Source organism: Pagrus pagrus, assembly GCF_965226575.1.
Source record: "Pagrus pagrus genome assembly, chromosome: 10".
NCBI lineage: Eukaryota > Metazoa > Chordata > Actinopteri > Spariformes > Sparidae > Pagrus > Pagrus pagrus.
Window position 1 is genome coordinate 4371925 of NC_140194.1, and position 26360 is coordinate 4398284.

At 42.8% G+C, this 26360-nt stretch overlaps 3 protein-coding genes across 3 annotated transcripts; 1 reads left to right on the forward strand and 2 right to left on the reverse strand.

Annotated features, from left to right (window-relative positions):
- Positions 1-17: 17 nt before the first annotated feature.
- uevld (UEV and lactate/malate dehyrogenase domains) lies at positions 18-5205 on the reverse strand. The gene is made up of 12 exons (XM_084365033.1): positions 4826-5205; positions 3912-3996; positions 3752-3817; positions 3502-3665; positions 3259-3400; positions 2770-2864; positions 2535-2640; positions 2080-2250; positions 1828-1992; positions 1470-1557; positions 1154-1277; positions 18-946 (listed from the first exon to the last, which is right to left on the reverse strand). The coding sequence occupies exons 1-12, from the start codon at positions 4865-4867 to the stop codon at positions 782-784; spliced, it is 1413 nt and encodes a 470-aa protein (XP_084221159.1). The 5' UTR covers positions 4868-5205; the 3' UTR covers positions 18-781.
- Positions 5206-5306: 101 nt separating this feature from the next.
- On the reverse strand, positions 5307-9927 carry spty2d1 (SPT2 chromatin protein domain containing 1). Its single transcript, XM_084365030.1, has 6 exons — positions 9345-9927; positions 8943-9060; positions 7216-8832; positions 6257-6416; positions 6087-6164; positions 5307-5980 (listed from the first exon to the last, which is right to left on the reverse strand). Exons 1-6 carry the CDS (start codon positions 9405-9407, stop codon positions 5890-5892), a joined length of 2127 nt encoding a protein of 708 aa, XP_084221156.1. The 5' UTR covers positions 9408-9927; the 3' UTR covers positions 5307-5889.
- A 1729-nt stretch (positions 9928-11656) lies between these two features.
- On the forward strand, positions 11657-24620 carry tmem86a (transmembrane protein 86A). Its single transcript, XM_084364106.1, has 3 exons — positions 11657-11819; positions 18366-18630; positions 19253-24620. The coding sequence occupies exons 1-3, from the start codon at positions 11799-11801 to the stop codon at positions 19678-19680; spliced, it is 714 nt and encodes a 237-aa protein (XP_084220232.1). The 5' UTR covers positions 11657-11798; the 3' UTR covers positions 19681-24620.
- The last annotated feature ends 1740 nt before the right edge of the window (positions 24621-26360 follow it).

Here is a 26360-nt window from a genome sequence, read left to right on the forward strand (position 1 = left end):
AGACGACGCACACGCAGTATGGTTTCAGATATTTATTGCACACCCACAGAATCGTGTAGTCTTACTGTACATGTCTTAGGTTCCAGCTTTCACACAAAGTAAACAGAGGTAAGTACAAAGTCAATTTAAATATGGAAACGGCACTGAGACGGCAATTAAGGCCATTAATACGAGTTGTATTTAACCATTCATGTATTGACTCAATACCAGCACCCTGTGCTATATATAATATACATGCCTCATACTTTATGTGCGTCCTGATTTCTCCAAAGCAATTAAAGAATAGGGTTAGTATAAAAATAATTACAGAATCATTCTTCTTCTTCATCTTTTGTTAAGTAGTGGAGGCCAAATTACACTTGAGCTGTTACAAAAAAAATATATTTAGTTCTTCAAAGCATCATTATTCTTTAGATGATTGTTTGGAGTGTCATGGTTTTTCAAAGATAAAGATATTTTAGTGCATTAATATAACATGTTACAAATTGTAAATTCTGTATGAGACAAAGAGAATAAAGTCTCAGTTCTGGTTAATTTAGATACAAAAATTAAATCTACATTTACACAATATCCAAAGGCAATATTATGATTAAATTCTGCATATTAAGGATAGCAGTCATGTCCATTGCATCAAAATCCTAGTGTAAGTAGTTAACTTCATTCAAACTTCAGCGCAGTCCATTCGCTGAGGGGGTACTGACTGGAAAACTGCTCAAGCCAGTAAGCAGCCGCTGCTCCCAGACTGGTCGGTCCAGCCAAACTGAGAGTGCAATCATATTCTTCATATCCTGAGCTGACTCATGAGGTTAGAAAGGGAGGTGACGCTGTCCCTCAGTTTGGAGTCTTCCTCCTGTCCGAGCGACACTCCGGCCAAGCGCGTCGAACCGTTGGATCCCATGATGCACGGCAGGCTGAGGAACACCTCTGCACCTATGCCACCCCAGCCCTGAAATAGACGACACGGATTAACTTGTAACATTTCTATAATCAGATTTGAATGAAAATGCCCTTTAAAAAGGTACCTGAATACATGCATCTGTAAAAAAGTCACTACAGACACAATTCATTTGATAGAACAGTAAGCTTAACTTTCATTAAGGGGGTTAAAGAGACAGGAGCTAAATATGTCTCCTGTAATAGAAGACACTTCTACCTGAGCCAGTGTGGAGACCGAGTGAGCCTTCTTCTTATCTGTCAGGACAGTGTTTGTGATGTCAGCGATGGACAGACCCACAGACCACGACCGCTGGCCTCGATTCTTCATGATCTCAAATGCTCTGGAAGCACAGAAGGATGTGTTGTATATTTTAATGCAAAAGAACTGGAGAAGTGTGATCAAGGAAACGTGCCTCTGTTATCACATTTTCTAATCCCATCTGATTCTCGTTCAACACCACCTGTGTTCTTATCTATTTGATTCAACTACAACTGAATCCTTCACTCCAGCTCATGCAAATTCATGCCAGTACCGGTCTATCAGTGGTTTGGTCGAGGCAGATCCTGATGCGATCTCTGGCTTCACACTGGAGCTCAGCCCGGTGTTGCTCATCACAGCAACTGCAAGACATTAACACTGACAAGCTCAATCATGTGCGTCATTCACAAACTCCAGAATGGAAGCGGCATACACGACGAGCAGGTAGTGCAGCATTCCTGGTTGTGTCGGCACAATTCAGAACAAAAGAAATAAAACTGAGATGATCGAATGAAAGGACAACAAGTGAGGGAGGGAGGGAATGAGATAATGCATCTGTGTATTGGAAGAGCAGACACTAAATGCAACACGAGGCCTTCGTGTAAATACGTAATCGATCCTTTCTGGCTCACCTTTGTTGTCTGAAAGTTCTCCGATGACCCAGGCAGGTTTGTGGGTGTTGAGGTTAATATCCAGAGCGTGACTGAGTCGTTCTGAGTCCAGGTTACACCCGGCTCCGATCACGTGTGTCGGCGGCAGGCCGCTCTGCCTCCAGGCAACGTGGGTCATGATGTCCACTGGAATTGGACGAGACAGAGGACAGAGCTGAAGATGTGTGAAAGGTTAATGAGCAGAGTGGGAGTTTATTTTCCTCCAGCACCAACCTGGTTGTGAAGCGATGACCAAAACTGCGTTGGGGCTGAGACGTGCCAGATTTGGGATGAATCCTCTGTACAAGTCCACATTAGTCTGAACCACGCTTACATACGACTGCTCGCTGCTCCATGCATTTGCCGTCACCACCACGACCCTGGAGCCTGCAGAGGCTGAAAAATCTAAAAAAGGACAATGAAAAAAATATGCAAAGCTTAAAATATTGTCATTTATCTCGAGTACACCCTGATGGATACATTATTTCTGTTATCCCTCTGATGGGGTCAAAGTTCAGAGTCAGCTACAGCACAGCAGCCGGTTGGGATTCAGTCTCCCTGTGATAGAGGTGCGTCATCAATGACAGGCTCAGTGTCTGTCGGCTGCCTTTGAAACAATCTGATATCCGCGATGACTCAGCCAAGAGGCGCTTCTACATTCATATGTGACAGAGCAGGATCAGACGTACCTCTGGATACCTCTACCTTGGGCAGATTGAAAATCTCTAGATCTGTGCTTCCGCCTTTGGTGGAACTCTCAGCGACGTCAACAAAAACAAGCTTATCCACTTTACACTGGACGGAAAGTAGAAGAAAAAATAAAATAAAATCAGCATTTGAATAAGAGAATTGGACATTTTAGTTCAAACTGGTAACGTTTGTATCAATTCAACTCCTTGACATACAATTCAGAATGGGGATTACCTTCGATAAAATGCTCATCACTGAAGCCATTCCTAAGTCTCCTCCCCCGATAACTGAGACTTTGTTGAGCTGTTGGTCGTGATGTCTGCTTCCACCTGAAATAGACATGAGGCAAGATAACAATAGCTTATCTGATTATTGTTTATCAAGAGCGAGAGGCATATCAAGTAAAACTAATAATCATTTTATTTATATTGTACCTTTATAGCTTGAGCACATAATGCTCTCTAGAATAAAATATTTCTAGAAAAATCTGATATATGCTGATAAATACACTGAGCTCATACATAAACAAAGGGGAGTGCAAGTGCAGAATAAAAGAAATAAGTATATAAGTATATATATATAATATGAGTAAAATGTGGACTGGTGAAATAACCTCATAAAGCAGGTGAAATATAAGAGATAAGATTCAAATATAGGAGATGATCTCATATAAAGCAGATCGACTGCCAATAAGAACACTTGAATTTGATCAAATTGACGCACCATCACTGATCTTCAAGTTAGAGACAAAGGCCAGAAGGTCATGGGGGTCTTCAGTGCCTCCTGTGGTCTTTGTGGACAGTGGAGGCTCCTCCTCAAACTGTGCAATCATCTCATTCAGGAGACCCACCACTGATGACTTGGGCTGTTAAAGTGCAAAAGGAAAAACACAGCAAACTTGATGAAAACACCTCAGAACGTCTTCTGTTCAACTTATATCTTGACCAGGAAAGTATAAGCCCTTACATAATCCCAGTTATGCAGCCCCGGCAGGTAGAGCCGTCCTTGAGCGTCGACGTGCTTGCCCTCTCTGATGACCATGTTAGCGGTCGGTCTCAGGAGGCATATGGGAGGAGTGAAGGGGAATGAGTCCATCAGCCACAGCAGGATGGGGATGTTGTAGGAGCGGCCTTCAGACAGAGACACCGTCATCAGTACTTAATAATGATCTCACACATGAGGACAGTCTCTGCACGTGTCAAGAGGTCAGACTTACCTCCATACTTAACAGGGAGGTTTCCAATTAACTTCAGGAGATCTTTCTGGGTGCTGTCAGTAAATGCTGAAATTGACACAATGATGTAGGTCAGTTCTCAGCTAGAATCAGGTTTGATGTATGGAGATGTTTAGAAGAGATGAATGAAGAAGAAACTCACTGTATGTCCCTGTGGATGGCACCATCCCGGGGAAGATGCGATGGATTTTCTGCAGCTCCTCAATCGCAACATCACGGAATTTGTACTAAAATAAAAACAGGGTAAAAACACGACGCTGATGATGATGAAGGCCTGAATATATATGTGTGAGTGTCTATACACATAATTAAGTTTTATTTAATGTCAGCAGAGACATTACAGATTATAATATTATAGATCATTACACATGATCTTAAAATGACTTTGATGTCAGTATATTAAAGAAGATACATAAATCTACAGCCTCAGCCATTTTTCATCAGTCTTTTCTTGTTGAACATCTTCATAATGTTAATTATTTTCTGCTGTGTAAGCAGCTGTTTTCAGTCTTTATTTGACTTTAACATCAACAATAAGATCCATTAATCAATCAGTCAGTCAAGGCTCAGTATCACACTGCCACATTCTTGGTTTTATTTAATTATCTCTTTGCTCCCCATCAAAGATTTCAAAGAGCTGTCCTGTACACTGGTCAGATACTATGGACTCCTCAGCAGCACTGGTCTTTAAAGGCAATGTAAGTTATAATTGAGAATAACATGACAGAAGGGCTATGAATTAGCTTTCAATGGATATCCTGGAAACTCTTGTTTTCTCTCTCTGTTTTGCCAGTGATTTAATTAAGTCATGAAGTGCTCTGTGGTTTTATATTCCTGTCATTTGATTTGTTTGGAGAAAACAAGTTGTTTTGTATCATATTTCCGTGTTATCCATGTTTTTTTCCATGACATGTTAAGTAACGGAGCTGGTTTGACCAGTTAGTAAGAGCTGACAGCATCTTACAAGAACTAGCCTGCTATGCTAGCCGGTATTGATACGTAAACAATGTTAATTCAGAAGTTTTCAAAGTTGGTGAAATACTGTAAATAACTAACCTTGGAGAGAATCCGTTGTGTTTTCTCTGAACTCAGGTCCATCTATTGAATTATGGCAACAAAAAAACAGACGTACGCTTCTGGTTTCACCCTGTTGACGGCTGACTTCAACTTAAGCTGTGAACAAACTTCCGCAAACTTTCAGGAGTAGCTAAGCGAAAGGACAGACCACGCCCACTTGGTAGGTCGACTACGGCAAGCCACGAGGGAAGAAAAAGGCGCCCACAGCTACAACGCTGCTAATGGCCGTGATGCATTCACAGTCTTCTGGTTACAAACATCAAACTTCATTAGGTTTCTTTTGACAAACTAGTATCTTAAAACAAAAAAAAATACATAAACAAATATCCACGCAATTTATGGCAAGGAAATAACATCGCATTGCTTTGACTGGCAACCAAAACTCATAGCATCTTCTAGTAATTTCTGCATTACTAAGTTTTGTTATACTCTGAGAAAACATTGACATGAAACTAGACAATTAAATAAAACTCTTTATGCAATCATTTCTCTCAAATCCCTCTAAAGACAAACACACAACACATCAAGTGGTAATGTTTCTTTGCATATTCAATTGACTTTACAATCAAACTTTGTAAAAATATGCGACAGCTTCTGCTCAAAAATAGCATATTATAACACTTGAGACTGTATTTTTATTGTTGGTCTTTAAAAAAGAAAAAAAAAAAATTCATCACGCTATCTCACAATTATAGTTCTCTTTGCAACTCCGTTCCTTTGAGGAATTGGGACTGTTGACAGTGTAAACCTTGCACTCTTTGGGGGGAAATAAATAATCTACCGGGGAAAATGTGAGAACCTTTCGTCACATTGTCGCGGCCTAATGCCTGAATGATTTGTGCATATTTTGTCTTTGCCTTTTTTCCCTCTTGAGCCAGTGTCATGTGTCGATCCACTCAGTTCTTGTCCAATCACAGGGAGAGAAGCGGAGAGAAAGCAACGAAGGCCAAGGTGGACACAGTCACTGCCCTTATGTGTAGGCAGACACACTCCTGTCATGACAGTGTTTCTTTTTTTAAATTCAGTTCATCAGCAAAACAGCTTCAGTTCTTTTTTTTCCTCTTGATACTCCTTTTCAGCTCCTCTTCCTCTTTTCTCTGTTCCTCCATATCTTCCTGGACTGCCAATTTCAGGCTGAAGTGACAAAGAATAGGGGTAAGGAAAAGAAAACATGATTTAAAAAAGGAATAAATACTACAGCTCTCGGGACAGAGTTAAGGACGGTCAGGTTTCATCTTACCTCCTGGCCTCCTCCTTCTGCAAATCTCTCCAGCTGCTCTCCATGAATTTAAGTGCATAGTCACTCTCGTCCCTGTATCTGAGGATGGAAAAAACACGTTTTTTGTATAGAATTTGGTTAAACATACAGTGAAAAGCCTTGTAACAGGAATAAAAAGGGACAACACTAACTTGTTTCGATCATAGCCGAAGATTTCCTTAATGTGCTGGGAAATTTCATCTTGCTCGTCGCCTGCATCATCAATAAAGTCATCCATTTCAGAGTCATACTCCTCTTCTTCGTCCTCATATTTTCTCTTGTATGCAGAGGTGATGGGTGGTAGCATTGTACCTGGATAATAAATACAAGAATACATTTTAAGTATGTAGGGTATTGGCTTTTGCTACACACTGAAATACAGTAAACACTGTAAGACAAGGACATTTGGTCTGGCTTGGGCCACTCGTGCTTTGAGGATTTAAAAAAAAAAGTTAATTACATTGAAATGATGTTTTGTTTATCTGTGTGAGAATGATCGCCGCTCTCTGACCCAGGAATAACGACAAAAGCTGCTGAGTGTTGCTGACACACTTCATTCAGTTTGGCAAACAAACCCTTTGCCCTGTAGTACTGACTGCGTTTTTTCAATCTGTTGCAAAATGTCAACAGCAGTTTATCATATTGGATGACATTATATTACAACATAAGTTGAATTGTAGACATTGTTTCACGGTGTTCATTGTCAGTGTTGCTAAAGGAGGTACTGGTAGAAGAAGATTTCAGATCCTTGACTTCAGTAAAAGTACTAATACCACGCTGTGATCCTGCATTCAAAACTTTACTTTAGAGTATGACTAGCAAATTGTGTTTAAGTATTAAAGTACTTATTATGCAGTAAAATGGTCCCTTTCAGTGTTTAACTATTATGTCTAATGTTTTTTTTTTATTAACGTTACTTCTGCATTAATGTTTGTGTTGCATTGTCCTTGTTAGTAGCTTTACTTGCACAAGCTTTGGCACTTTGCAATACTGTATTGAAAAGTGCTGTAAAACTGAAGGTTAGTACTTCTGTAATGTGTACTCATGGTCAACAGTTGACAAATCTGGCTCTTTGGTAATATCATACCATTATGCTCTCCCTGGTTCTTACCTGGTGGCCTGTTCATAATAGGTCTGGGAGGCATTCCTGGTCTGGGTGGCATCCCAGGTCTCTGTGGCATGCCTGGCCGAGGAGGGGCTCCCGGTCTGGATCCACCAACATTCTTTGATGAGATGGTCTCTGACACCACAGTGCACTTTGGTCTTCCAGGCCCTGATCCCATGGTGCCAGTCGATCGTCCCGGTAAAGGTCCTCCACTACCAGGCCGACCAGGTCCAATCCCTGGAGGACGGGATCCACTACCTCCAGGGTGACCCTGCATGCCCCTTCCAGCAGGTCTGGCCTGTGGGACACCACCAGCTCTTGCCTGGGGTGGGCCTCCAGGCCTGGCCTGAGGTTGGCTTCCTGGCCTGGCCTGAGGTTGGCTTCCTGGCCTGGCCTGAGGTTGGCTTCCGGGCCTAGCCTGAGATTGGCTCCCGGGCCTGGCCTGAGGTTGGCTCCCTGCCTTAGGAGGGCCACCTGCTGAAGGTCTCAATGAATTACCACTTGATTTTACAGCAGAATTCATTCCAGGCCTTATTGGTTCTCCCTTCAAAGACTTTTGACCTCCAGCTGTAGGTCCCTGTTTAGACGAGCTACCCTGACTGGGCCTGGTCTGTTGAGATTTTTGGCCTGTTACAGCTGCACCAGGAGGCCTGGTCCCAGGAATACCTGAAGCTCTTCCTTGAAATGATGATGAACTTTCTTTTTTACAACTAAGGTCACTTGAGGTGCTGGCTTTGTGGCTAGATGATTGTTTGGCTGAAACCTGAGATGATGTGGTTTTCGAAGGAACTTTACTGTTCATGGCACTAGATGAACTGGAATAGCTTGTCTTGGATCTGTCTCGATCACTGTGTGACATCTTCGGTCCATCTCTTTCTCTGTTGGCAACAGTTGGCTTTGAAGAAGAGTGGCTTTTATCGCTAATCGGTGTTTGGTGTGACTTCTTTCCCGACCCACTGGGCTGACTTGGCTTCTCTAAAGAGTACTTTTGTGGTTTGGAGTTCTTCTGCTCTCTCTCTACGGTGCCTTTTCTTATTGAACTAGAGCTGGACTGGGACTTGCCTTCTCTTTCTCTCTCTGCCTTTGAGTCTCGGTCTCTGTCTGGTCTCTTAGCCTTGCGCTCCATCTCCAGTTCCCTCATTTCATCAGCCGTGCGGAGCCTTTCTTCCTTTTTCGTCGACTTGGATTTTAGCTCAACTGGCTCAAACTGCTTCTTCTCTGCCAATTTAAGCAAGTCTGCATAGTTAAAGGCAGCTGGAGGGGGCTTGGGCGGCCCACTGGATTTTTTAGAGGAGGGTTTGCTGCTACTGCCACTACTGCCACCAACACCTGTTGTTTTCCCTGGTCGCAGCGGCTCTGGCTCCTGATCTGGCTCAGAATCTGACTGCTCATACTCATAATTATCCTCATCATCATCCTCTGGGTCCATTGAGTTATTCCTAAATCTTTCCTCCTCCATTTCTTGTTTTGTCCTCCTCTTCTTAGGAACCTCTACGATTGGGATGCCATTGTAACCTCTGAAATTGTCCTTAGTTCTGGAAGCCATGGCTCGCGCTTTACGGTCAGACTTCATCTCCACCCGCTTGGCGAGTAGACCCTCCTTCTCTTTCTTTTGTTGAATTTCTGGGGGGAAAGAACAGATGCATATTAGAGTAATCAATGAAGAATGCTTTTAGCGTATTGCGTGTGTGTGTATAGCTATAAAATGTAGCTAAATTTGATTCAATCATTACCTTTCTTCTTGGACTCATGGTGTTGCTTCTTCAGAAGAGCCTGGACAGCAGCAGGATTGACGCCCTTTGACCTCGGGTCCTTTTTAGGTGGTCCAGCTTGTAAACTGTATCTCTTCTGCTGTGAGAGGCACACAGATGTTAATATGGAGCAGTCACACAGCAATGTTTATCATCTACAGCGATCATAGGCCTCAAGTTGGTCATCTAAACACGTGACAGGCACACAGGGTTTGGTAAAAGTGTAGCATGCAGTGTCACAGGGGTGGACCTCAGCGTCAAGCTGCATTACCAGAGCCTCGTCAGACAGATGAGCTGGCATTTGTGCTCACAAGGTTATCCACAAAATCTGATTTTGCTGTTCGGCTGAAGTACACAGAGTGCAAGTGACGGTCTTTAACCTACCTGTACACTGCCCAGGCCCTGGTTTTGCGAAGCGATGTCCAAAATATTATCAAAATCCATCATTTTAGCAGCAGGTGATTTCAACTGGCGATTTGAAGAGAATCAGGCAAAACTCATCCAAGAGCGCTGCCGTTAGCTTTTAGCTTACAAATGGGATAACGTTATGCTAGCTCGGGGAGTAACGGTACCAAGCGGCACGTAGTCAACTTTAGGGAAAACACCTTCATCAAACACAATCCATGGGGAGATACAACTGTATATTAAACAGTTAACGCCACATTACTTCATCCGCTTGACGTGAACATTAGCTGAGATAGCTACGTTAGCTAGCCTAATGTCAACGTTAGCGTTAGCCAACCCAAGAAGACTGAGAGAAGAGCTTGCCCTTTTGTAATGTTATAACACACCAAACTAAGGCCAAGTCCATCAAAATAGTCGTATTACTAAAGCCTACGTAAAGAAAAACACTAAAAATGAAGCCATAAGAACAAACACCGGGTGTTTGTAGAGACGACAGCGAGAAAGACCGACAAATTAAAGAGTCCGGAGATTACGTTAGTCTATGAAAGCGAGAGGATGCACTGCTGCGTACTTCCGTCTTTGTGAGAAGCGTCAGTCAGCGTCAGCAAGGCTGATCAATCTTGATCTTGATTTCATCATGATGTCATGACGCCGGAAGGGTTCGCGATGAAGTTTGACTGTATATCATATATGAACGTTATTTTTTATCAAATGTATTTTAAAAAAATAGCCTGTGAAATTATTATGATTGTGTATTTTACACACGACAAAACAAACAGAAGTGGCTTGTAATAGATTTATTTACCATTAACATATCTAAAAGGATAATAAAGTGTATTTAAATAAAGGAATATTCAAAAAGAAATCAAAAATAGGGTAATACGCCATACTGGTGTTCATCAGTGATTGTATATGTCCGGCAGGTACAGCTATTCACTTAAATGTAACTTTAATCCGTTCTTTTAATAAAATGTATTCACACGTGACAGGCACTTCCGCTTTCCTCTTTCCCTACGCAATGTCCGCCAATGAAGACCCTTTTTTTTTTTTTTTTTTTACAATGATAGTCCACATGATGTCGCTACCATTGTGGATATTGCACTTCTCTAGAATTAAATAGTCTGGAAATGTGGTGTAAAGCTCTTTGCTTGGGTAACTCTTCTTCAATCAATCCCCCCTCATGAAATCAGCAGTTTACCCAAATACCAATTAACAAAGTACGTATGGGTTACTAGATCTGTTAGAATTATAAAGTGGAAGCAGTTACTGTAGATATTTTACAGAGGAAAAAGTGGCAGTACCAAAATGTGACAGTATTCAATTAGAAATTAAAGATCCTGGATCGATATTATACTTGAGCAAAGAAGCTTTAACAGAAGCATTATCAGCTAAATGAAGCTCTTCTTTAGTGAAGTCAAATTTATTTCTATAACACTTGACATTGAAAATAAGGAACAGAACAGACATAATAAGAGATTTTACCAAAAGTAAAACCTCTTATTATGCAGAATGTAACTTTCAGGGAGTTATATTAATAATGGCGATTAACATATTATATATTAGCACCCACACAACAGCATTTTAACAGTATTTTAATGTAGGTGACAATCAAATATTCAAATAGCATAGTTGTTCATCAATTTTAAATATATTAACATGAAAACAGCTGAGAGAGAGACTTAAAGAAGAGGGAAAGAAAACAAATAACTTATTAATGCTTATTCGTAGGCTATACAATTTAATCCAGTCTAAATGTGTTTAATATGTCTACATTTATTTAGTAATAATGAATTAATTAATATTCCATATTTTTTAAATTATACTTATGTGCCTATCATTAGATTTCTGGGGGAAACATTTGTTCTGAGACAACCAGAGGTGGAGAGGTTAAATATCAGAACATATTGGCCCAAAAATTTAAAAAGGGAAATCAGTCACAGGACACAGACACACACACACGCTCCCAATCAATTCATTTTAATAGAGGAACATTTGAGCGCATGCAGATGTTTGTCAGGCTCTTTGTCCGCTCTTTAACTTGTAATCACAGCCATTAACTAAAGGATCATCGGTGCACAGTCGAAATGAGCTCAAAACAAGCGACTCCAACGAGCTCCATCTCTCTAAAATGTAAATAAAGGCCATCTGCTCCGATATGTAAACAACAGACTGGCTCCTCCTATCCGGGTGTCCCTGACGTACGTGGCCCCTCCCCCGTCAGGACCACGCTCTGCTCCTATTGGTCCACAGGCGACGCCCCGCCCACGCCAGCGCCGGCCTCTCTCCTCCTCCCGGACGTTGGACCGCCCACCGGAGCGAGGACAAAAACAATCGGCATCCCTCATCCAGAACATCACAAACAGCAGGATATCACCCGAGTTTCAGCTTTTAAACCGCTTCTCCTCACAGACACGGACACCAGCGAGGGGAGACATGGTTTCTCCGGTGACAGTGGTGAGTGTCCGCTTCAAACCGTCAGATATTTCTCCCTCACATCAAACAGGAATATAACATTTAGCTAGTTTAGCTTACAACACAACACTTCCGAGCATAAAAATCATCCATCCGTGTTCACGTTTCCTGTCATTATCTTCAACCACGACCGCTTCGGCTCTCATATCCGGCTGCTAATGTTTCATTGCACGTTTTTATTCGCATCTTAACGGGTCAAACTTTGTCTCTGAAGGCCAGAGAGTGCTCTGTTAACTAACAGTCAGTAAGTGTGTCTAGTTTGCAAAATGTTGGAGGTGTTTTTTCGGACCGGTTCTGCTCGGGACACCCACGTTGTGTGTTTTTTTTTTGTTTTTTTGCTGTCACCGTGTTATTACCTCGTTATTTCACAGTGCCCATCTGTTTGTGTTGGAGGTTTTCAAAGCAGGAACTTTTGTGTCCGGTGCTCTTGTTTCCCTTCACATGTTTCGACACGTATAGCGGCGACTCTTCCTCCTCCATATTATTCCACGTACAGCAGGGACGTTTCCACAAATTTCCCAAAGGCAGCCCCCCCCCTTTTACAAAAAGAAAAGCCTGTCATGTGACGGCAGTTTTTGTCTTTTTTTTAATTTTCTCTCTCCTGCACCCTCCGGTGACGCATGCGCCGTGCACTGCTCTCTCTGCTTCATCTCCTCTGCTGTAGCTGAGCTTGCATACACGCCACACATTAGCTGTTTAATTGACCCAAGTGTCTCTGCAGGAAGCTGGCAATTTTGACCTAAATAAAACAAAAAAAATACAGTATGCATGAATAATTTAACCCCTCCCAGCATCCTCTTAATTTGACAGAGCTGCTATGAAATGTTACCCCATTTGCAGGGGGTCGTGCAGGATGGTGTGGTGTAACTTGGCCTGAAGTGAACCCTGATGTGCAGCCTGTGTGGAGGAATGCCTGACATGCACACTGGTTGCCTTAGTGATGGCGATGCTGCGCAGGTCCTGTGGCTGTGTGACTTCTTTTAAAGCCTTTCCCAAAGCATCGCAGTGAAAGGGAAGGCCTGTGCCGGAGATGAAACACCGTATAGTCAGGCATATATTTAATTTTATCTTCCAGGAAAATGTCAGCAAAAGTCAATGAGTTGTAGCAGTTTTCCTTCTGATGCGGGTTATTTGTGTATGCAGTGTGTCTCTGAGTATTGGATAGGGATGCACAGTTTCGCTGATACTGGTAATGGCTCTTAAATGACAGGGCTGCACAGTTAATAGCAAAAATAATCGAAATTGCAGTATGACTAACTGCAATATCCAGGTGCAAAATGTGTCACGAAACAGCGTTTTAATGAAATGTTGTAGTGCTACAGAGATTGTCTGGCCTACACAACTTGTTCTCCAGATGTAATAAAACATGTTTGTTTGGCAGAGACCGGGAGAAATGTGCCACATTGTCATGATTTTATTAGTTTTTCAGTGACAATGAAAACTGTGATGTAAAATTTAATCATCCATAATAATGATGAGTTATATGGCAATTGCAATATCTGTCAAAATAATCACTTTTTAATCATATCGTGCAGCCCTGTAGGAAAACTGATAACTTCACATATGGTTTTGTGAACCTCAGGGTAAGAACGGCTGAGATGGAGCAGAGATGGATGAATTGACGTTAGATCTCTTCCCTCCTCTTTGCACTCTTGTCAGACGTGTATTGCAAATGACCGTTGTGTTGTCTTCCTGTGTACAGTAAACAAACGTCTGGTGATGACATGTAAAGCTCTCTGGTCTACACTGCGAGGCTCTCCTTCATCGTCTTCTTCTTCTATATTCGATATTATCAGCTCTATTTATCATCTCAAATTTCACTGATACGGATAAAATAGCTGATAATGTACATTTCCCAATATCAGACTGATAATTTATCGATACCCAGTATTGTATGATGTGTTATGATGATTTACATTTAAAATGCTGCATTGTAATAATTAAAGAATGGGAAATATCAGTGGGTTAAGAGTTAGCAGGTTCACCGTATACCTGCTCACAGATTACACCATTAGATGCTACTATAACGCTATTATTGCATCTATATTAAGGCTTTTTTTATATTAAGACTCTGTTAAATTAGGTTGTGATAAACACTGCTACACTCCATGCCATCTGGCGAACAGACTGTTGTGCTATTAAGGTAATTTATCAACTCAAATCTTACAAACAATGTAGAATCAGCCTCTCAGAGCACAAACCAAACAAGTGTGTGCTGCTCTCAGCTAAATATTGCACTTTGCACTTGCTGGCAGGTGCCGGCTGCAGAGCAGAGATACAGCAGGTGCTTCACTTTGCTTTCTGACTTTATTTATATAAATGCTGTGGTGTCTGACTGCAGCCCCTCTTCCCAAACCTCAGTATTACTCACTTATGTTAGAATTTACAGCATGTAAGCAAAAATTGTCATGTGACGAAGGCGTGGATTGACTGAAATCAACCTTTATACATTCATTTGTGCGCTTTTATTGCAAGTGCTGTACTGCGCTGCTGGTCCTCAGCCGACCTCGACGTATCCTTGGAGTCACAGCAGCTGTAAGGAAGGAAACTGTTGTGTGATGCTACATAGAAATAAAGTCGTCACATGACTCACATGCCAGCTGTTCCTGCCAGGACCACGCTCATGTTACAGTTTCCCCTCCGCCGATTTACGTACACAGGACTTTACAGGTCTTTTATACTGTATGTTTGCAGGTATCATGTTGCTGACACTCAGCGAGCATATGACCCAGAAGGGCTGAATAGATGTTCATCCCGGCGGGGTGTTATTCAATGCTTCACTGCAGTGCTTTTGTTAGTTCATGGTTGGTGCAGACACATTAGTGCCTAACAGCTGCTTTTCCTTCCTGTACTGCAGCATCACAACAAGTTGGGGTCAAATAAGTTACTGATAGTTTTGTCTGGTTGTAAACGTGTGCAGATTAGTAAGCTTTTAAGGATGTTTCTCACTAATCTTTTGGTGTTTTCTCCCTCAAAATAATCAACTAAACTGAACTGATTGGTAGTTAAACACAGATAAGGAAGCGGGTCCATCTGTACAGCTTAAAATTGCAGGAAATTAGATTCTGAGAACTGTTTGTTTGGCACGATTTGGATACCAGGGCGTCATTCCATCCTGTTTTTTTTTTTACTCCAAAACAACCCATTGCTTGAAGGTGACCATGCAAATACTGTCAATCATTAACCATATTATTCTTTAACAGCACGGAGGCAGGTGGCAGCTGTATGTGCCACGGCACATTTGCAAAGCAGCTCTTTATTTCTAATGCGATCATTCAGACAGCGAGATGATAACACAATGATTCATTTCATTTGCCTCCCAAACGCGGCAGTATGTTCTGTTCCTTCATGCTGCCGACAGCAGACTGTCAGCAGACAGAGGCTCACAGCCTTGGCTAATGCTTTCCTTCAGTGTCCCTGTAGACAAACTGACGCCTCAATCAATGAGAGGAGTAGCTCACAGCTGAGACGATACTCGGCTGCAAAACCAAGATAGTCTCGATCAGGTGCAAGACGTTTGGCCGGGAGAAGAAGGCTGTGAGAAATAAAAGCATCACATCCACTGAAGACCAGTTTATGACAATTTGACACAGTAATGTAGACATTTTTTATTGAATGTTAAACTAAAATTGAGGCACGTGGTTCATTTTCTAATTTTATCAGCGTTGTTGATTTCAGGCCAGTTAATGACACAATGAGATTTCTTGGAACATTTGAAAGGGCAGCTTTATGCTTTGTTGACTCGATTTTGTTTCCCATGCACTCTGTGCTCTTCAGTCTCTCTCCCTCTGCCTCGCAGCCCTTTCTCTCATTGTGTACAGTAAGTTTACATGAGCAACAATGGAAAGGGAAACTGCAAAGTATGGCTCGAACGCAGCATGAATGGGACCAAAGGTTATGGGAATCTGTCGCTTCCTCCCACCTTCCTCCCTGGAATCCGTATTCACAGAAATCCCTCACGAGACGCTGGTGATATCCATACATTTGTTTTTTCCCCCGTGTGATAACAATCACACTGCGATCTGAGCCTAAATATAACTTGGCCCTGAAGTATTCTTTCAATGCACTTCATTGAATAATACATAGGCTCTATCTGTGTAATGATCATCCTTGAATCCCGACAGTACAGTACAAATGTTTTTCTTGTGTCCTGTGCTTAAGTATCCACCAGTGGCCTGACAAGCAGTTATGATATTGGCTAGTCTGGGAGTGCTGCCAGGGTTGTCCTCCCTGCCTGGTATCTTCTTCTTCTGTAGTGGGGAAAAAATAGACTCACTACACACACATTTTTTGTCACAGGACTGACTTTATGTCTCCACTTGTTTTATGAAGGCACATAATGGAGATAAGAGGAAAAGCATTGGTTTACATTACACACACAGCTCTAGTTTTGCTTCCTCTGAAACATTCCTGTCATGCTACTTGAGAGGCTGGTTTTATCTTAAATGTGCACAGAAAACAAAAGGTGTCTCTGTCTGTAGACGTCACAGCAAAGTGTTGCTATACCGGCTTATTTTAATCTTTGTCAGATCAGTTTCTTGACTGTTTTTTGTCACCTTAGTTGGCAGCTCAGACTTTAGAGGAAAAGAGTGAAAGTTGTGTTAAATCAATGAGAAAGTGAAGTTGAAACACACAATCAGGAAGATGCCGTGCTTACAGTGAGTAAACAGTGAGGCCATATAATGATTCATTTTCTGTTTCACAGCACTGTTTATTTAAAGAATCTAGTGTAGTGAATCGACATAAGTAGACGGAAAATGAACAAGAATAGCAATAGTGGTAATAAAAATACTCCAGGAACGGACAGATGCTGGACAAACATAGCAAGTTAGTTAAAAACTGTCATCACTAAAATCCAGTTTGGGAGCCGAGTTAAATATAAAATGTCTAATTTCTGCTTCTCAGCATTTACTGAAGCCACAGTGGAAGATGTGAGTGAGCGTGGAGGCACATTAAACTACAGGCTGGCTGCATTCTTGGCCCGTCTTTAGTCATTTCCGAGCTTCGGATACTCTACAATCAGATCTTAACGACGCAGAGCGCCAGTGTTGAATCATCCAGCTAAATACTGGAGTGATATTCTTTCACTTTAGAAGCAGGGTTTGGGATATATTATGGCTTCTTCATGGCCTTTAGTAGATCATCATCTTCTTAGTGTAGTATGCTTGAGAGGAACACATAAATGAACTTCTCAGCATCCTGCAGGATCAAGAACGTGGCAAATTTCCTGCCACTCTGATGTGTGATTTTAAGGCTCAAATCACAGCAGATTACACCTCAGCTTGTGTAATTTTAGTTGGATGCTGTGTGAAAGTGCGTGTTGGATCCCTGTTGTTTTCCTGCTGTGTTAGCCACACCGGAGCGGACTGGAGGTCACTCTGTTTTATCGAGCCGTTGCGCAATCAGGGAGCTCCTCTTTCTTCCATCCACCACGAGCATAAACCATATGAACTTGAATGAACCCTGGTTTTCTCTCACCTCTCCTCTCTCCACACCCTACTCTCTTGTCCACTCTTAAATCCAGCTGTCATCTGAATGCCAGTAACCCCGTCTCCCTCCCCTAAAGTCTCACTTCCCCACACTTCCTTTCTTCTGCTCTACTTATTTGATCTTTCGTGAATATTGCAATTGGAGCGGCGCTTTCGTTTGCATTGTTTTTACTTCATCAGAGTGGTGTGGAGAAGGCTTGGCGCTGGAAAATGCTCGTTGAGACATTAAGTAGCAGCCCGGTCATTTCAACCCTTTCACCGTTGCACTATGTCCCCGTCTTGGTCCTCCCCATCCTGTCTCACCCATATCCTCCTCATCTCTCCTCCAGTGATCTCAGCTCTGGTGAACCTTCACTCAATTCCTCTCCCTCCCATCGAAATCTTCAATCTTCTTCAGCCTCACTCTCAGAAACATAGGTGGGGGTGGTCAATCCAGAGGCGTTGCGAAACCTTTTTTCGTGTGACCCTGTTGGGCCTCATCTGTTTGGACAGGAAGAGATATGAGTGGTAACACAGCTGGAGAGAAGAATTCGAGACCTGAATATATGAGTGAGATACAGAGATGAAGGTGAGGAGAAAGAAAAACAACATGGGGAGAAGAAAAGGTTACAGGGAGTCAAAGAGACAGTGCGGGAGCTTTATGCATTTCCCCTTCTAGCTGCTGTTTCTGCAGAGTTTCGCTTCAGCTGGAAACACGTGCTTGTCTGACTCGGTGATGTAAACTGATGACCGCACAAAGCCGGCCTGAAGACTGCTCCAGCCTCAATAAAGAGAAGTGCTTAAAGTTTGCTGCCTGTGTTCCCTCTTTTAATTAAAGATGTGAGATAGTGTATTCAGACACACAAAGTGCCGACTGTTTTTTTGCTCCCTGTGATATAGTTCATCCCTCTGCCTCCAGATAAAAGCCCTTTTAATAAATCAAGTTTAAGAAGGAGGAACAATAGTGTGGCATTGTTCAGCCCCGCTCAATAGAAACGCCTCACGTGAGCGCGACCAGCTGTGACTCACGTAATGATTTTAATATTTCATCTGCTTTCAGGTCAAGAGTGAAGGCCCCAAGCTGGTGCCATTCTTCAAGGCGACCTGTGTGTACTTCGTCCTGTGGCTGCCCACCTCCAGCCCGTCCTGGTTCAGCGCGCTGATCAAATGTCTGCCCATCTTCTGCCTGTGGGTGTTTTTACTGGCGCACGGCTTCAGCTTCCTAGGTGCTCACTCCAGTGCCCGCAAGATCTTGGCTGGCCTCATCTTTTCTGCCCTGGGCGATGCCTTTCTCATCTGGCAGGAGCAGGGCTACTTTGTCCACGGTGAGGAGAAAACCTCATCTCATCCACAGGGCCTAACTTCATTTTGGACTGTACACATTTAAAATTGATTTCAACTATTGTTAATTGCCTGATTGTGTCTTGGACGGTGGTGACATTGCACAAAAAAAGTATAACAAGGCAAATGTCGGGTAATCATAAACCCAGGTTAGTCTCATTTACTTGGCAGAGAAACGAGAGCAGACAGATCTGCTGTTAACATCCGACCTGGTTAAACATGACTCGCTGCAGTCAACACAAGTTTTCCAGCTGAGTTTTTTGGAAGAACTCACTTTCGTTTTCGCATCCAAATGGAGTGTTCACTAATCTGACAAAACTGTTGGTTCGCTTTATTAGTTGTTTGATCGTCTGACTGAACACATCTAAATGACTTGTTGTGACTTGTTGCAGTGTGACAGGGTTCCCAGTTCCCTGAAAGGCCTTTGTTGAGTACATAGTTGTCATAACCAATAGAAACACTTGCCAAAACTACAAATATAACTGCTAAATATAAGTTGTTCATGTGTCTGAGCTGCTGATCACTGCATCAGGTGTTATGCTTCACGCTTTAAGAGACTTTGTGTGACTGTGTTTACATTTATATCATTCGTATAATGTCTTACAGGCCTTCTGATGTTCGCCATCACCCACATCCTCTACTCGTCAGCCTTTGGGATGAAACCTATTAACGTGTCTGCTGGCCTGATGATCGCTGCTGTGTCCTCCGTGAGTTACCTGCTGCTGTACCCCTACCTGTCGGGCCCCTTCACCTACCTGGTGGCCGTCTACATCGGTCTGATCGGCTTCATGGGCTGGAGGGCCGTGGCCGGCCTGCAACTGGCCAACGACCTGTGGACCTGGACCAAGCTGTCGGCCTGCCTGGGCGCCGTGCTCTTCATGGTCTCAGACCTCACCATCGCCGTCAACAAGTTCTGCTTCCCCGTCCCCCACTCGCGCGCCATCATCATGGCCACCTACTACGCGGCCCAGATGCTAATTGCGCTGTCGGCCGTCGAGTGCCAGGACGCGGAGGTCGCCAGGAAGAGGTCATGAGGTACTCCGGCCCTGAGTGATCATGGACACATCTCACTGCCAGATCCCCCGAAACCCTCAACCCTCATCTCAGTGTGGCGCTCCCACACCGTTGTTACAATGACGACTGGTCCACTACAGTCTCCACTAGTATGGTAGTCTCACGCCAGTCTTCTTACCGCGAAGACACGGTAGTATTATCCTCGGTCCTACCTGCCTCCTCCAATCCTAGAACGGCCGTCTCTCAACCCTAGTTACCGTGGAGACGAGCGTAGTAATATTAACCTGCTATAGATAGAGAGTATTACTTTAACTTTTAACTGTTTTAATTTAAGGGGAGCATGTCACTGGGGACCTTCAAGGAGTGTGTGTGTGGGAGAGCGATTGTGTCTGCGCGCATTTATGTGTGTGTTTGATTTCTACACTCTTACCTCCACACAGTCACCACACTGACTCCCACCACACACATCTACGTGGTCCAATAATAATTACAATTTCACATCTTATTTTTTTTTGTTTTGTTGCCTGAGACCTTGTTAAAAAGGGATTTTTGTTTTTGCGTGTGTTTGGCTTTCCATCCTCCGTTTGCTCCGTGTTCCCCTGAATTAAGGGTGCTATTCTTAAAGTCAGGCTCATATCCACACCTGCTTTATTACCGCCAGTCCCTTCCATTTCATTTAACCGCACTGCCTTTGTTCCCCTCCGCTATTTTACACCCTCAACAAATCCACACCCACTCTCAACGAATGAGTCAATTAGGTTGTCCTTGATGTGCGCAGAAAGAACGACCAAAAAAAAAAAACAATAAGGCAATGAGATGGAGAGGCGAGGAGGGAACGTTGCGTGACTGCGACAACCGCAGTGTATTGTAGTTTTAGTGATTGAGCACTTTAGGAGGAGGGGGAGGTTGTTTTGTGGGAGCTCGATCCTTCCTGCTGAGATTTTATTGACACAGTCCTGCTGTCGCAAAGAGAGCCCAGTAAACATTGTAGTCACGCCAGACTGCTGCACGTACTATGACATGCTGCACGGTGCACCTGCTTCTCCCTTTTAGAGTTAAGTCTTCCAGGCGTTTAACAGTACTGATGAAATGTAGGTTTGCAAAAGTCGACACGCTCACACACCCGACACCTACAACCCCCCTGCTGGGTTAGTTATTAGGAAAAGTCCACGGGGTACTTATTGCTGGACTGGATCAGCTGACTCATGCTGTCCCTGGCCTGGGACCATGTAATGAAGAAAAGAAAGGGCTATGTTACCGGCTGGAACCTTTTTTTTTTTAAAATTTTTTTATTGTTTATCAACTCAGAAGGCATCCAGTCACTCATAACGACACACACACATCGCCCCGGGGCAACCTGACTGAAGAGAGAGGGAAAAAAAAAGGAAACGAGAGAACTGGCTTGTCATGTGAGGGAACAGTAATCCCATTATTCCCAATAATTCCTTCTCACAGCACACTTCATCAGCTCTAATCCCGCAAAATCCACCGCGGCTAATCCCCGACAGGTTGGCTGATATTTTGTCTTTCATCTATCGCACATTTCCCCTCGAGCTCACCTTTCGTTTGTTTCAAATGTTTCGGGATGAAGCGTCTTACTGAAGTCTCTCTTATATGTGCACGTTTTGAGCGTGTGTGTGTGAGAATGTGTGTGTGTGTTGTCTTGTTGGGTGCGTGTATGTGTGACAAGTCAGAACCAACTCAAGGCCAGAAATGCTGTGAATCATCATAGTGGAGTAGATACACTACCGGGTATCTTTAATGTATTCTCACAAGGCTCTTAAACTGTCTTCATACCCTTCAGCTTTTTGAGATCTGTAACCTCTGTTTTTATAGCATCCCCTTGAATGTGTTGTCAGTTAAGGATGACTTTCTGGTAGTATTTGATCGGGTACAGTATCTTCAAACTGGGTCATGTCTGTTCTTTAAGTTTAATCTGACCTTAACAGTGGTGGACATGCCTTCTCTTGACTATACCTCTATGGTTAATACCACTAAATCAATCTTAAAAATGTACCTGAGCAAGTTAAAGTATTAATTAGCACTGCAACAATTACTTAATAATAAATTAGTCAATAGAAAGAAAATTAATCTGCTGTTTCCAGCTTCTGAAATATAAGGATTTGCTGTTTTTTATTTGTGACGTTAAGTGAAGAGTTTTGGGGTTTTGAAATGTCGGTTGGACAAAAGAAGCACTTTGAAGACATCACCTGATGTTTCAAGAAACTCAAACATGTACGATACACCACTTGGGGTCACTTGATGAGCATTTTTCTCAATTGTTTGACATTTTATAGACTTAATGATTAATCGTGGAAGCAGTTTAATCTATAATGACAATTAGGGTTGGTCACAGCCCGAGTATTAATCACTAAAGCAACAGCAAAATGACATGTTTGGTGTGTAATGCTCAAGTCCAAGTGCACCTTGATATGATATAGTCTCTCTCTCTATATATATATATATATTATGCTGTATATCAAACATGGAAGAGAAACTGACCCATGTTTTGGGTTCCTTCTGCCAGGTCAATGACCCCTGGTCCTCAACACACCCACATACGCACAAAAAAACCCACACACTCATCAAATTGTGTTGACGCATTACCACCACGATAGATCTGCGGGCAGACCGTGATGTTGACACTCACTCAAGGTTTTCTGAAACATCAACAGCAGCAACACATGCAGTCTTAAGTTTGACCAGGAAAGGCACTCAGGCCCAGCTCCAGATAGTTCCTCAGTCTCCTTTTGGCCCGTCAGCACGCTTGTCAGCAGCATATTTCTGCTTTGTCAGTCAGAAGTGTTTCATCAGCCCGTCTGTGTGTGTGACCACTGGTCCTCTGTTCCCTGTTTTAATTTGTCCTCCGAGCATTGCTGCATGACTTTGAAAGACTTCCACGGAGGCTCGCTAGCATGCGTTCCTCCGCTCATGCTGTCTTTAACGAGGGTTTAGTAGTTTAGAGTCTGAGGAGAGATGCTGGTTAACGTGATCGACTCTAGTATGCAGTCTGAAGTAAAGTCACGAGGGAATGACGAGATGGAGTCGAGCCGACTTACTCATCCTCGCTGTGTGGGCACTTTATGTAAGCACTACTTTCTTTGTCTTGTGCCACATAAAGCCTGCTGACTTTTGTTCCTACAGTGCTGATGGCTTCCTGCCAGAAGACAGGCTTTACTTTGAAGTATTTCTCAGATTATTCCTGTTGGCCAGCCCACGCTTTGGAAAATCTCCATGATTTTGGTATCAAGAAATGAGCTCAAATACCGTATTTAGTGAGTAAGTTGTCAGGTATTATGCCGATCTGGAGCGTTTAGTTTTTAAACACTCGCTCTGGTTCTCATCCGTCGCTTCAGTTTTTATCTGACTTGGGCACAGATGAGCATAATATAAAACTGGAGTCATTTCATTGAGTGGTTACAATTACAGCACCCTCGCGTATCAAACAACCTTTTGTTCTGGAGGAGACAGAGGTCCCCCCGTCGTTAGTGTTGGAGTGCATCTGGCCTTCCGCTCCGGACGGAGGTTATTGTTGAGCGATACTGTAGCTGGAATTAGGTGAAGAGGTGACATATGACACACGGGGGAAGACTCCCTTTACATCCGGCCCCTAAGCTGCCGCCCTCCCCTTACAGATGGCAGGCCAGCAGGCGCATCACTTTACCTCGGCCTGTCAACAGCCCTGTTGTTCTGAGCTTTGTACAATGCGGACAAAAGGGACCTGAGAGAGCTGTGGGAGGGCAGCATGGTTCGGCCTGAGCTATGAGTACTGAGCTGGAACCAGTAGCTGTTGTAGTGAAGAGGAAAGTTGGCACTTTTTTCTCTTTAAAGTTTCTGTCTTTTTGCTGTTTTTTGCTTTAATTTGAACCTGAAGGAAGGAGGATAATGTGCTGTGCCCGTTATCATGCAGAGACATTCAAAGCATACTGCTGGTAAAGGTGCAGTATGTAAGAATTGGTCGTACTCAAAACAAATAGGGGGGCAGAGTAACTGCTAACTGCCGCCGACTGTAGCTGCCATTAGCTAGGTACTCAGTTAGCTGTGCAGCTAGCGGTGCAGATTGTGAACACGGAGCACAGGGGAGTGTGTGTGTGTTTACACCGGCAGCAGGAGCGCTGTGGCTAGCACGTTAGCATGCTGACTTCAAAACTGTCATTTCTTCACATTCTGTTGATAATTATAATAAAGTTTTCACAATTTTTTTTGCATATTGCACCTTAAAGTTTGTGTATCTTTTTCCCGTGCATGACAAGTAGATGAATCCTCCGTGTCAGGACTCATCTAGTGATGGAAAAATGCACACTACAGGACAATTATGTAAAAAATAATATAAATCTTCTTCCCTTTGTAATATGAATCTGAATCTTCTGTGTGCTGCAGTTTTCTGTACCCAGAGTAAGGCCAGTCAATCTCTCTATCGAACCAGAAGCTATAGCGTTTAAAAACAAAAGGATTGTCGTGTACTGTATTCTTGAAAGTATATGCTCCCTTTTCCTTTACTCGTCGCATTTCTTTCTTTGAGGGAGCAAACAGAAGTTACTGTTCTGAAAGATTGACGTGTGAGAGAATCTGCATTTTTCTTTTAAAAAGCATTTATTGCTCTTGAAGTGTTACAAACCTTTATGTATAAATCCTTTTTTTATTTTTTAAACAAGTGTTTTAAAGCAGCCCCAAATGTAATTATTGCCTGTCAGTGTGGAAAAAGCTGGTTTTGTTTTCCACAAATATTTTTTGGCCCATTACAATGCAGCGTTTGAATTTTATGAACAAATGTTTTTTTTTTTTGCTCTTATTTTTATTCTCTGACATACTTTACCTTGTTGTCCTTGATTTTAACTTAGTGATTCATTTCTTTCATGACTGTAGAGATGAACTAGTTTCTTTTTGCTGTAGTGAAACTGCTATGAATGTGAATATCTATTGGAGAAATAAATGCAAGTACAATGCAACTTCAACATCACACGCTTCTGTGGCTTTTCTTCTTTTGTTTGTTTTGTCGTTTCCTCAAATCAAAAGGTTTCACATTTAAAATGTCAGCTGATATTTATAACAGTCGAGTGTTTTGTGTTTCCACAGAAGCTGTTGGCCCTCAGCAGCTAAAGTGCCATTAAGGCAGAAAGGACTGGAGCACAACAGAGAGCTCTGTTTCTAGTAACTGCTGCACTCTATAGTCTGACAGAGGTGGAAAATGTGCTTTCAACGGGCTTTAACCCCGTGGAAACACATCCACTCTGCTACCAATGCTTCCTCATTCCTTCACTCGTTCTGTCTGCTTTTTATCTCCCACATTTTTTTATTTTTTTTTTAAAACATGCACACACATACACACGCATCACAAGTTTATTCCTGTCTGCACCGTGCCAGTTCTTTTCCTAATGCGTCTCATTCATTCGCAGCCAAGGTCTCACCATCAAAGAGCTCCAGTCTTCTCCGAAAATGAAGCATATCTGTAGTGGCTTTTAGAGAAAGAACAGGTTTGGCGATACGCTTCCGCTGAAATAATCAAACCCGATGAACCGACGCCGAGTCTCCAAACGATTATCTGTTTGCTCCATTCAGGTTGTGTCGGAAATACCGTTAAATAGGTTTTCAACCCGTCATATGAATGTGTTAAAACGTCAGGGAAGCTGATCTGAAATGCAGGAACGCGTCGTTCCCTTCAGGGTTTCTGTCAAATACCTAGACTGAGTATTCAGGCTTTCACTGCTTCCACCTTATTATGCCTTAGCCGAGCAGTAAGGAGGCGGAAGGTACCAGTGACGTCTGTTTTAGTGCTTTAATTGATTTGAACCTGGCAACCCGACACTGCTAGTACCCCGGTGGCTCTATAGAAATGGACTTTGTGTGAGCCAGCACAGTGACGTCAGGATGGAGAGGGGTTGTGACCCCTCTCTGTCTTTTTGGCAGCTCCTTACCAGACCACACTCGCTCTCTCTCAAGCAGCAGCAGACCAGAGGCGATGGGGCTGTCAGGGAAGGCTCCACACACTGGGGTTAGAAAGATTAGGACACTTTTTGTTTTGCATTCACACATTGGATTTAAAATTAACATTCACAGTGAAGGTTAAAGCGTCCTTTCTGGGTCAGAAGTGCACATACGGCTGTAGTGGGTGAACGGTGTCAGCCTTAATGCCCTTTTTTAAAATACATATAGCCCCCGTAATCTTAAAACGATGCAGCAGGACAGCGATCTAAAATAGGAAGACTACGTTTATTTAGGGAAAAGGACTACAGCTGCTCCACAGGTCATCCAATGTGGATGATAATACCTGCAAAGCTGGACGTCAGCATCTTACCCTCATTGTTTCATTTCAAATCCAATAAACCAATAATGTGCTAGACAGAGACAATATATAAAAAAATGTGTCATAGCCCCGATATCTTCCAGTGGCACCGGTGAAATCATTTCTATTTTTGTGTATTTTCCAAACCTCCGTGCAGAATTCCCCAGACAACATTAGGAAAAGTTAGAGGAGGATGGGCTCTGATGAAACCGGTATACTGGATTTATACCCGGGGCATAACAACCACCTTAAAGGCAAGTAGGATTTTGACTAGTTGCATAATTGGCAGTGTGTATGCCACTTTTGCTTCCAACTAGCCTCAGACTCTTGAACTCTGGTTCAGTGGCTTTGTGGATATGCTGCATTCACTGTGTGTTGTTCTATTGAGTTATTTTTACGTGCAGACACACACACAAC